Source organism: Schistosoma haematobium, chromosome 5, assembly GCF_000699445.3.
Source record: "Schistosoma haematobium chromosome 5, whole genome shotgun sequence".
Classification (NCBI taxonomy): Eukaryota; Metazoa; Platyhelminthes; class Trematoda; order Strigeidida; family Schistosomatidae; genus Schistosoma; species Schistosoma haematobium.
The window spans coordinates 1,478,501-1,491,079 of record NC_067200.1 but is presented as its reverse complement, the minus strand read 5'-3'; the positions used below and the strand labels follow the sequence as shown (position 1 = coordinate 1,491,079).

Genomic DNA, 12,579 nt, shown 5'->3' with positions numbered 1-12,579 from the left:
TCCAGGACGGCTGGAAAAGAACGATGATTTTTACGAGGAGCCGAAATCTCCGTTGTACCTTTTCTTTTTTTACTATACTGTACTTCGTGGTCCTATATGGTAAGGAAAGACGACCAGATTCTACTAAACCTGGCAAACTATCATAAGAGTGTTTAGCAACGATAAAACTCGTTCGGTTTAAACTTCTGTCTGGCCACGTCTTAAGGTCATCACTACCCCACTAGGCGGGGAGTGATCTGTGGCGGTAAATAAATCCCCAAAATAAATAGCTCTGTAAGTTTTCGACAACGGATGCTGATCATATGTTTTAGTGGACTCACCTAGCTGAAGGCGTTCGGTCATGCATCCGCACCAGATCACGTGTGGGAACGCTGTGTTCAACATCTACTGCAATCGCTAGCCAGACTAGATCAGACAATTCCGATATATTGGCAATCTTGAAATACAAATTCTGATCTCCTCAATTCTGTCTTTTGATTCCTCTTGGTGGGTACGAGATGTATTAGAAGGTGTTACTGGTTAAAGCGTTGTCAAACACTGAATACTTGTGGTGTCTTCAACCTGTTGGTTATATATTATTTTTGCTGGATAAGGTATTGCGTGCATAAACTCTGGTAGTTTTGAGGTATCTTACTTTGTCTGGGGACGCCTGCCCATATGCTACACGCATGTGTGTGTGTCTGTTTCTGTACAGACTGTGGTGTACATACTGTCTTTATTGATGTTGCCTTCTTTTCTGCGACGATGGTATTGTTTTACTCATCGTAAAATTACTTTGTACCATCAACCATCCCATCACAACTGTCATCATGCAATAATCTTCATTCCTACACGAAGATTTATGTAGTGGTTATCCAGATGACGGGTCACAAAAAGGGGGAAAAGCGCATCATGGAATAAATTGCTAGTCACTAGTCATTTTTCCTTATTAAGATTGAGTTATATTGCGTGACAACTAGATGAGGACAGATGAACGTATTGTATTCGGAATTGGAAATCAGACAGCCTTCAAGTACAAATGTATCATTAATTTGTACAAACGCCATAGACCAGTAAATCGTATGCATTGAGGAATAAGATTTGCAAAACATTGAGAATTCTGTCTGATTCATCGCATTGAATATAACATAAAATCAAGTTCTATCAAAGTAATATTGATTACTTCTTCAATCTCAGTGTAAACAACGTGCTTGTCTAATGAACAAAAACATAATTGTGTTGACCTCTTTTGTTTATAGAATCAGCTATGGTTATACTTTGTTATCATTTATCACCTCATTACATCTCATTAATCAAGTTATATAATAATGTCTATAGTGCATTCTTTTTTTAATGAGCGTTATATGAATGTTAGTTAGAATAAAACAACATCGTTTTCTAATAATATGTTGTTTATTTGACTGACAATCATCTACATACAAAGTGCAAAGATGAGTGAAATTCTCATTTCACAAATTATTACTACTTTTCTAGAAAAAAGATGAAGTGAAAACAAATTTTCTGGTTGCCAATTCATAGATGATCTTGCGCCAGCTATGAATAAACACTCCAATCATTTACCATCTAAGTTGTATTGTTCAACTAACTTCATATTTTAGGATAAGAATAAGTCTCTTTTGTGATTTATGTTCTGTCACACTTCTGATAGATTTACATACACTGGATGAGTTGCATAGCATAAAAGATGAAGTGTATCTCTCTGGTGATGTGAAATTAAACTACTATGGTGAATACGACAATGCTTGAATCTATGTATCAATCTGGGCTAGGCCGCTTTTAAAAACATGGAAGCACCGGACGGTCGTTTAGTATAATACTCATGAATCCCAATGTTAAAATTACTGCAACCTCAACGGATACCCACTCTGACAATATTATAATACTGTTTAAAGTTTTGTTAGGAAAAGATAGGTCTGATATATATTCCATCATCCGATGCCATTAATTACGCTAACACTCCATCCAGAGGAAATCTGAATGATGTTCAAAACCTTATATAACTTCGTCAATGTTCTGATACATAAATTCTGTTTCAGTAATTTGAAAGATACTTCATTTCAATCAACATACAAGTTCTTGGAGGTGTTAGATGCGAACAAAGGTTTGGACTGAAGAATAGCTGTCTATGTGGGTTAGATACGCACCTTCGCCCGGATGAAAACAAAACAAAGTGATTAGGTGAAATGGCGATTGTGAAATTCATTATAAATTTAAATGCACCCAGCTATTCAGCCAATAATTGCCCAATCAATCAAGTCTAAATTACAATAAATAAGAATGTTGATAAAGGATGAAAAAAATTACCATCCTGCCTGGATAGATCACGCATAGATTCGTTCAAAAGATACTACTTGATGGCTTGATAACACAGAGTGTTTCCAATTCTGGAATTGTGCCTCAATTCACAATCAAAAATGTACAATTCTAGTCAGTACAAGTAACACAATCAAAAGGAGGATCAAACCAGTACAAACCAATATGGCTACTGCCAAGACTTAGTATCAAGTAAACACAACATAAATGGAGTTCAGGAAGAGACACGGAAATTTAGTGAAGACGTAAGGAAAATAAAAAGCTGTAATAAAATACAAACATGACCAACTCAAATGGAATCAAAAAGACTAACAAAATATAAAACTGAAGGAACAACAATAGGAACACGATACAAATGTGTACATGGAGGGATTTTCACACAAACGCACACACACAAATTCTTCGAAATGGATCTTACAAGAGGTATTATTCCATTCAAAATATCAGTGATAGATCTTGTGTAAACGAATTATTCTTTGTAAAGATAAGAGTGCAAAGCCAAAGTAATCAGTTTAAAAACGTTTATTTAAACTGGAGGGATTAAAGGTATGATACTTTACAAGGCTAGTTATTTCACACTAGATTAAATTCTCATAAATCCATGAGAGTAAGACCGATGATTAGCCACGTTTTGTTTAATACTGTAAACAATCATTGATGCAAACACTTCAGTGTTTTCTTCTTTTCAAATCTTTCATCTTATTATCAATGCAACGGCAGAACTGTTACCAGTTCATCATTCACTCTACATCTTTTTTCATTCCCACTTAAGTATCAGCTGGACCCTCTAAAATTATTGCATATTCAACAGATTCATAACAACTAATTAACAACAGTCTGTCAATCAGCTTTCACTCAACCGTGAATAGTCAAATAACGAAGGATTGAAGTGCTCTTTTAAATATTGATGCAGCATTCCGACAGTTTAGTTTGCAACAATTAACGACGTCAATTTCGATTGACATTTCTCAGTATTGAGACTTTAATAAAATGGACACATTCAACGGACTCTTGGCTGATTTCAATGGTCACATAATCACGTATACACGATACTGTTCATTGATAAGTGCGGTGTTGTAACCTCTTGTGAAATTACCCATGTTTCCATTGAATGAAAACAATGACACAAATACAAAAAAATATATTTTTATATTCTACCAACAAAGTGACATCAGTCATTAAGTAAACAATCATCAATGTGATATGCAGTTCCATGAAACAATCTTCAATGTATTGAAATGATCAACAGAATAGAAAAAGTATTTCATAAAATACGAAAATTAAAATAACACAGTCATCTTGATGAGGAAAATTGAGAAGCTATTCGTGAGAACCATTGATGAACTCTCTCCCTTCTATAGAACCATAGCCAAATGCCACAACCAATGCATAAAATAAGAAAACATATAACTAATGGTACAACGATGTACACGTGTGACAGTGATTTTCTTTCCTGAAAATAACGAAATAGTATAATGTTTACAAAATATCAAATATTTACCAAATGTGATTCATTGCTTGGATTAGTCTTGTTCAATTCATTAGTTGCTGGAGTTGTTAGTTCAGTGGGAGCATTGACATCCAAGCTCTTTAGAAGAAAGAAACAGTGGAAATATGATTAAATATCAAATATTTCATCATTCATTAAACACCATTGTCAGTATTGATGTCAGAAGTGAATTCAACAATTAGTTACATAATTTACATTTGTACTATGTGATCAATGAATAATGATTTAGAATATCTGATACCGATTTAACAGTCAATGTGATAAGTACACACTATCCAACAACTAACTGACGACTTTTGTTTGGGTGATGAAATTTGTTTCCCGAGTGGTTCACGTTATCACGGTGTAAGTAATTAATAACAAACCAATAACTGACGGCTTTATTGAAGCAATCCATCCAGGCTACAAATTACAAAAAAGGTAGTTCACGAACTTTCACTTTCCAAACATGATGCAGAACTTATAGCAGATTATGCTTGATCATTCAAACTGATTTCATCGGAATTGAATAACAATTCACACATACAGACGGCTTCATATTGGACATCGAGAATCACTACACATTCTATGAGAAGAAGAATTAACATTTTTTCAGGCATAAGTGTCAAACGACGCTTCTATTGGTTGTTGAATGTTCACATTGGAAACATAGAATGGTACTCATATCTGATTAAACTTCATCAACGTATACAATACACTACTTGTTTGCAACAAGGAAATGTTCTTCCGAGTAAATACATTTACAATGTAGAATATTGTAATATTGAAAACAATGTGTGAAGTCTATCAATCACTTACATTATTCTTGCAACCATTTACTTTGAATTCATGAAGATCCTTATCATTGCTGGTAATGCACATGTTGGCTGTTTCACACCAAATACACCTTGTATTCAATGTTGTTGCTCCATGACATGCTTCAGTTGAATTGTGTTTTGGACAATCTTCAGGGGGAAGAATGAGGTGATTTCATAACAAGTTATCAAACAAAAGATAAGTGAATTACAAAACATATACTTATAACTCGATGATATAATGGTGATTTCGAAATTAGGCGACTATATCATTCACTAGGAATTTGTAATCACCTCGCGCAATCCAAAATTCACCACACTTTCATTAACATTCATATTTCACGTCAAAAGTTTTGACTTTGAGTGAAAATACATCCATAATGAATAACATTTTTTTAAACGAATAATAAAGTCGATCTGAACATTACATTATGGGATAATTCAGTTGTCAAGATGGATTTTGTTACCCTACCATATGATGAACTGAAAAGTGTGAGTATTTATTCAGTGTACATATTCATGAGAAAGCGAACTCGTTCATACTATGTCATTCACATTTCACGACAACACCTCGGAACTGAATGAAACTAAGTTGAATGTTCAACGATGAGTATTGAGGTGCGGATTTGGTAGATTTTGATGACTGTTCGCATTCAGAAATGAATACGCTATGCTGTCACCGGGTTCAGCAAAGCCCACTGCGTTTGATTTCTAATAGATTTTCAGTTTCATTCATTGCTATCAGTCTGATGATGAGAACATGTCTTGTATACCACTTCAACATGTGAAATCTGATAAATAACATTGTAAACTCACTCACACTGACTATTTTGAAATCCGTGCAGGAAAGTCAGTTGTCCCCAGACAATAATATCACTTATAATTATCTTAATTCGACTGAAAAACAATGGAGGAGTGACATTGTTTATCAATTCGTCGATGACGTTTTTTGGAAAAGATTTCAGTCGACCTATCGATATGGAATGTTTCGAATTACGTGCTCACATTATACTGTGTGTGGTGTCGGCTAGCACGTCATACTAGTTGGATCTTGAACATTCATTGATAGTGAATTATATTTTATTCAACGAATATTGGAGTCAATCTGAACATTAGAATATGGAATGATTTTCATAGTCGTAGTGATGTTATTTCAATACTCCAACAAATGAAGAACTGAAGAGTGTTTAAGATTTCTCACTATACATATCAGTGAGAAAGGCAACACTTACCTAACATGAAAATCTCCAGTATTTTTGATACTGTACAAGTATCAACTACCTATGGTATATCGAAATCTGAACACCTGACTTGTCTACACGTCCAATTCATTGGATGAACAAGATGAAGTATAGATTTAGGAAAGTAAGCGATTGTCTAAGAGTTAATTACAATTTCAAGAAATCTCTCAGCGATTTTAATAACTCAGGAAAGTTCAATATCACATGTTGCAAGTTGAAAAACTATGGACACTTCCAAGTCAATGAACAATTGACTAACTGACATATATTATCTCATCTATCGTTTTGTGACATTATGTAGGCTTAAGTGAATTTTACCAACGTGAGGACGTGAAGGAAATCCGTCCTCCATCATTTTAAATAATCAACAGAGAATCCACGTATAGAACAACGTCATTTGATACCAGTAGCTAAATTTCATTTAGTTATTTACTGAAATTGCAGATGGAGGTTTCAATTTTTGAAACAAAATTGATGTATTCAACTGTGAAAATAGTCATTTCTGATACAATAAGGTTTAACATACCCCCGAGAGCTTCATACTCCACTAACGTTCCACTTTGAATCCATTTTCCAGGAACGTTCATTACAATTTCTTTCTTATCTTGTGAAATAAATTGTACATAGGAAAACAACTGAGATTTTGTTTAACAAGCGACTGTTAAAAATGGGAACGACTTCAGTGAATATCCATGATGAAGATATTCACATATCATAGTTATATTACTCAGTATACCAGGTTAGGCGTGCGTCAGCAGATGTGGATCGTGAAATTCACTGTTTACGGATTTCAGCATATAAAATAGGAACAATACTAATATGATTTCATTAGAAAAAAGTTAAGCGTTTTCGTGACACCTACAAAGATGACGGTTGCTCAAATGAAGACACAGACACTTGAATTAAATTCATAAGAATTCAGTAGTTCACTGAAAAAACGACTTGACCAAAACACGCGGATTTCTCAGGACTAGTGTGCACCTTGATTTATTATCACATATGATAATACAACTTCGCTTCAACATGTGTAAACACATCATCCACGTTGAGTTTTTAATAAACAGTAGTGTTTGGACAATGAGTTGGCCACAAGCATTCAGATTTCATTTCACACGTTCTTCATCAACACTTCAATGACACTTCGATCAACCTGTTTTAATATGAAACCACTGAGTAGTGTAGACTGTAAAGAAGATATATTAGATCACTATGACAGAATACAGCAAATTTCTGTATTGACGTGATGATCAAACTGTACATAAAGAAGTTAATATTGGGCTATCACATGATTGCTTGTTTAGGTCAGTGTATATCAGAATGTAAATAACGTTTGTTACCTTTTCCGCACGGAATAGTGACCGAAAAAGACGACTGCTTCTCGGTTTCGTTAATGAACTTAGGAATCTGAAACGAAGTAACGGAAGTCTGAGTAAACATCTGTCACTACACAGCCACCTTGATCAAAGCCAACCAATCAATGAAGAAATGTGTCATCATTCACATCACTTTACAAAAAGACAACGAGTTACACAGTAAGCGCACTGATCTCCTTACTCTATTCAGTAGTGTGCCCCATCTAGTCTACGAGGATAATCTGACTCACTTCAGTCGTCAAATTCACTGAAATCCAATAAACGATCCATCTATCATGCAATGATGCGCTACACTGTGAGATGAATATTTACGTCAGTTGACAGAAATGTGATTATGAATAACTGCATTGCTGGTGCACGTGAATTTGTTGTCATGTGGAGGAACTATGTTGATGTACTCACTTTCATTCATCACCGTACATACAAGTCCTGATTACCTCGAAGCAATCAAATTGGATTAAGTTCAACACAAATGAAATCTTCCATTTCACATGCTCTTTCCATTCATCACACATCTGTTGTATTTCAAATTGGTGAAGTACTAAATGCTGACATTCGAACAAGTCAACGATCAAGATTTTAACAATTTATCTCGCAGATTATTTGACAATGAACTGTTCAATTAGCTAAACTTCAGAAGACGTAGTAAAGCTTGACAGAAAATCACTGTGTTGGAAAGCATTATAAAATACACTGTTTGTCCTTAACCGGCTAAAAGGTTTTAGAATTTCTATCGATAACATTTGACTTCCTATAATTCATTGTTTTAAAAAAGTACTAGGATATATTTTGTCATTATGCAATTATTCATAGAGTCGTATAGTCTGTGTGCACGTTAAAAAATGTTGGTATCTCTCTATTGTGTTCGATGTACCTTGATGCATTCGACAGTGTCGATTCACGCAAAGTAAGATAATAATCTGAAATACATAAAACAACACTACATTACAATTCAATTGTACAACTTACGTTTTCATAATAGAATGATATCTTCCCTTTCGGATGTATCATAGTAGTTATACTGAATGTACGACCCTGACCTACAAACAGAAGACTATCGTTATTTAGAATTTGAGATATTAGTGATTAGCATGTCATTGTTGGATGCGGGACTGTATGTGTCTACGCGCAAAGTGATCAGTTTTAGGCAGGTATTTTCTTCGTTATCTCAAACGATTTTATTGATAGAATTCGTAATAAATGTAATCTAGTGAACGTCGTGCAAAATGAAGCAATCTAGCATCGTTAAATATTAATGTCAGATAATTAGGTTCCGAAGTCGTATTACAACCCCGTTTTCATATCGAAATAATAAATCATCGGGCTTCCAATTAAATCTGATAGTTGAGGTGGTATTGACATTTGCTCAACATTCTTTATAAATACCACTGAAGAAATCGACCCTTAGTACACATGACATTAGCTATGGTTTGTTTGTTTACAAATAGAACATGGTAACTTATTTGGTTATGCAATGCATTCGTTTATCGGTGTTCGATAACGATGGAAAATGTAAAGCTTCAGATTATTCGTCCTGGTGATTTCTTAATTTGAATGAATAATTTTTATGAATGACCGTATGGTGAGTAACACAAATTTATTTATTTCAGAATACAGACCTCTGATCAAGCAGCATTGAAGCCTGTTGACGATGATGTATCTTTGCATTCGTTTATCCACAAGTAAAATGTGTTTATTACCTAATTTGTTCATACGGATCTATTTATTGCACATCAAATCTAGTATGCTTCTGATTATGTCAACTGTCTTTCAGGTTTTAATCGATGTGTTCAAACAATCGATGCATTCCACATATACTTCCCCCTTCTTCATTTTATAGGATGGTTACACTTTATTGTTTTGTCAGTTTTTGAAAAGAATTCAGTGATGTAAAATGAACTGGAAATGTGTAAGCAAGTACTGCGAATGATGGTGTCTATGTTTAAATATTTCAAGTGTAATCAAATAATCATTTTATGGATACATACCTTTATCATAAGCATCTCGATAAAAACGCTCTCTGACGGCTATTGATTCCCCTGAAATGATGAAAATAAAAACATTTGTGTTTTTATATGTATGTATAATGAATATCCATAGTGAATGAGTTTGGACACGAGTTATCATCTACCTTTCAAGATTTAAGTAAACCGGTTCAATGAAATTGGATTTGCAAGGAGACTCATACTTATTTCAACGATATGATGAATGTTTCAATCAAACTAACTGAGAAGAATATTTTACTTCCGAAACGTTGATTTTAAAACCTTGAGACAATCTAATAGATCGGTAGTATCTAAACGACAATACACATACGAAATCATTTTCTGAGATTGCGTTATTCCAATCGAACAGTGTTCCCTCAATTGAACTAATTATGACTCAGAAATTCCTTTTTCATGTCAATAAATGCAATAACTGAACAAAATGAGTGAACTTCATTTTGATGTTCTAGTTGTTTCCGGGTCGAATCAATCATGTTATACCAGTGCATTGTTCATGGTAATCTTTTATCATCTGTCATTACGGTTATTATTACTGGTGGCTGTTTTAGATCCATACGAATATGATAGTCATAAATGTGATGAGTACACAGTGGTCCACAGATAGTGACTAAGAGATAATAATTCTTTATGAAGTAAATTAAAGAAAACATTCGGACGTCATCGAGTGTAATTTGGTCGTCCATGAGATTCAATCATCCAAATTGATTTCTCACACAACATCGTTTATTGTTCTAAATGTGTTCAGTTGGATTTGTTCGATTTACGATTTCTACTCAATCAATTTGCGTTTATTTCGAAGTGAACCATCGTTTTCACTTGACAGTAATGAATACGTGTTTGTGAACACATTTTTGTAGCATCAAATCATTCAAGCAAATTATTCACTGTGTACTGGTCAGCTTTGGAAATATAACCAGGTCAAATATTGATTCATTTGTGCAAAATAAAAGTGAGAAATGAAAGGCAAAACAAATTATCATCGGATAATAGAGGTACTCACCCTGATCCAAAGTTTCAGATTCCGACTCATAGTTGCTTCCCATATGATTGCTAATTTTTCCTGAGTACGGTTGACCGTACACACTAATTTTACCTGTGTTTATCGAATAAAAACATGAAATTTAATTGACAATTTGTAGAGAATGAATTAAAGACTTTTAGATTAACTGGAGACAAAATGAGTTTCATGGACCGTAATTCAATTTCCGTAAGACTTTGAAATGTTTACAACTTGAACGAAATACGATATCAGTAGACGTTTTGAATGGTAGAAAGGGCATAAAACTGATTTACTGAAGAAATTGAAGCAACATTGGTACACGGAATAAAATGGGAATGAACAAAACTCGGTAACAATTTTAGTTCGATGAAAATGATTCTCTTACCTAATTTGGTTATTCTGTATTTGATGACTGCAGCACCGTAAAACGTAGACGGGAATTTCGCAAAAATTTCCTGATGATATGCAAACATATGGATTAGTATCGCGATTGCAAAATTTAGTCAACTCACTTTATCAGCATCCACGTTTTCAAAGCTGCGTCTAACATCTGGTAGAGACTGATTAGAGCGGATTGTCCGGGAATAATAGTAGTGATGAGACTGAATATGTGTATTGGAACCGGACTGATTACTTACATAACTAGATGCATCACTTTCAAAAATTGTTTTTTCGTATTTCTCCAATTCAGGTTTTGTGCAAATGTCATAGCAGTTAAAGAATTCATAAATCAATACGATGATAGAATAGAGAAGTATAAACTGGCCAGTTGCAAAGCTCTGCCTGGAATGGTTCAGATAGAAATAGACAGCCTTATTTCATTGAAACAAATTAAAGTTCATATAACATACTCATTTGCTTTAACTGTACAGTCAACACTCACCTCATCTTCTTGTTCACAACGTTAATAATTTTTGTTAGACCTTGTCGTGTTTATATACATTTTTTAAGTGTTTGTTTGTTTCTTTTTTATTTGACGATCCAAAGTGACCATTAGAAACATCACGTTTCATAAAATTACATGATCATTGTTAACCAATCATCGTGGAAGACGAACTCATCGTAATGCAATATACTTCTAGCTGTTGTACTCCAAAGGCTGACACCTATCCACCGTTGGTTGAAATTCCAAAGCCTCTATTGATGAAAATTATATTGGATATGATTAGCCATAGATTTAACTAAGTGAGGGGTTTTTAATGTTGATCAAAATGTGTGCTCATATTTTCACGAACAAACATTTTGTTTCTTGTAATGGTTTGTGCACTGTTTACTAATGGTACATTAATTTGATTTGATAGGTTAAAATACAAGTAACAAAACCTATCTTGATTGGACAACTTAATTGGCATTTCTACATCTGAATTTATGTTTAATGAAATCAATCGTGTCAGACGACTCCATCATCGTTGAATGTGGGATTGTGACTTTCGAGCAGTCACAAAACAGCCCATTTGACCGGCACATTGTATCGTTGGCTCTAAATAGACTTGGCGACCAAAATAGACGAAACGTTTCTTATTGGTCAGGAAGAAGTGGACCTGAATTCGCTCACGCTAAACGTAATGAGTCAATTACTGTCGAATGATTAACAGTCTACACTTTTGTGAATGAATAATGATTTCAGCGGAAGAAGCCCAAACAATCAATGATTTTGTTATAATTGCAAAATGTCATTCTTGTTAGTGTGATGGTAAATTTTTGTCTCCAAAAGGATGTCGACAGTAACCAAAATATTGCTTCCACGAATATCACATTCTGTGGTCGAATAAACGGTTGTTGGGTCATTTTGCGGAATCGTGAACATCAGAACTGATTTTAATTATACATAAAATTGTCTCACTAATGTCTGTCCTATTATCAGCTTATTATTATTCATTGCCATTACATGTAGTTGCAGTATTATTAGGTAGTTACGTAGCTTATTCACTAAGGTTTGATAAAAGTTCACTTGGGTGTTTTTTCAGTTCATTGTATACACGGAATCAATAGTTATTGGAATAGTCAGCTAATCCCATAAAATCACTGTCAATTTCTCATATGACAATTCTACATTAATGTCAATGGGAACATGAAGTTCTTCATATGAACATGTTAAGTAAATATTTGAAGGTTAATAAAATTTATTCAGTATTATGTAGCTTATTTATTGTATGTTTTTCATAAGGCTATTTTGCGTTGGTGCCACGGAACCGAATGTTTTTCTTATGAACAGCATTCACAAACGTTTCAAGGTTGAGAAACACTTTAGTCAATATCAACACAATGGTATTGAGTATTAACGGAGTTCATGTTCAGTAAGGAAGAGTAAAGCGATTAATTCGCTTAGTTCAGAATTGACA

The 12,579-nt window shown here is 34.1% G+C and overlaps 1 protein-coding gene across 1 annotated transcript; it reads right to left on the bottom strand.

Annotated features, from left to right (window-relative positions):
- Positions 1–3,439: 3,439 nt before the first annotated feature.
- Positions 3,440–11,907, bottom strand: MS3_00000665 (uncharacterized protein). The gene is made up of 11 exons (XM_051208346.1): positions 10,876–11,907; positions 10,750–10,839; positions 10,623–10,692; positions 10,238–10,330; positions 9,220–9,270; positions 8,201–8,271; positions 7,196–7,262; positions 6,385–6,462; positions 4,622–4,767; positions 3,815–3,901; positions 3,440–3,766 (listed from the first exon to the last, which is right to left on the bottom strand). Exons 4-11 carry the CDS (start codon positions 10,278–10,280, stop codon positions 3,608–3,610), a joined length of 702 nt encoding a protein of 233 aa, XP_051064646.1. The 5' UTR covers positions 10,281–10,330; positions 10,623–10,692; positions 10,750–10,839; positions 10,876–11,907; the 3' UTR covers positions 3,440–3,607.
- Between the last annotated feature and the right edge of the window lie 672 nt (positions 11,908–12,579).

Bases quoted from the DNA above. Each gene is read 5' to 3' on its own strand.
- MS3_00000665 (XM_051208346.1), bottom strand. From the start codon at position 10,280: ATGGGAAGCAACTATGAGTCGGAATCTGAAACTTTGGATCAGG. The intron at 6,463-7,195 runs GTAACAAACGTT...TTATTTCACAAG, and splicing joins CACTATTCCGTGCGGAAAAG to ATAAGAAAGAAATTGTAATG. The intron at 4,768-6,384 runs GTATGTTAAACC...TTCCCCCTGAAG, and splicing joins GGAGTATGAAGCTCTCGGGG to ATTGTCCAAAACACAATTCA.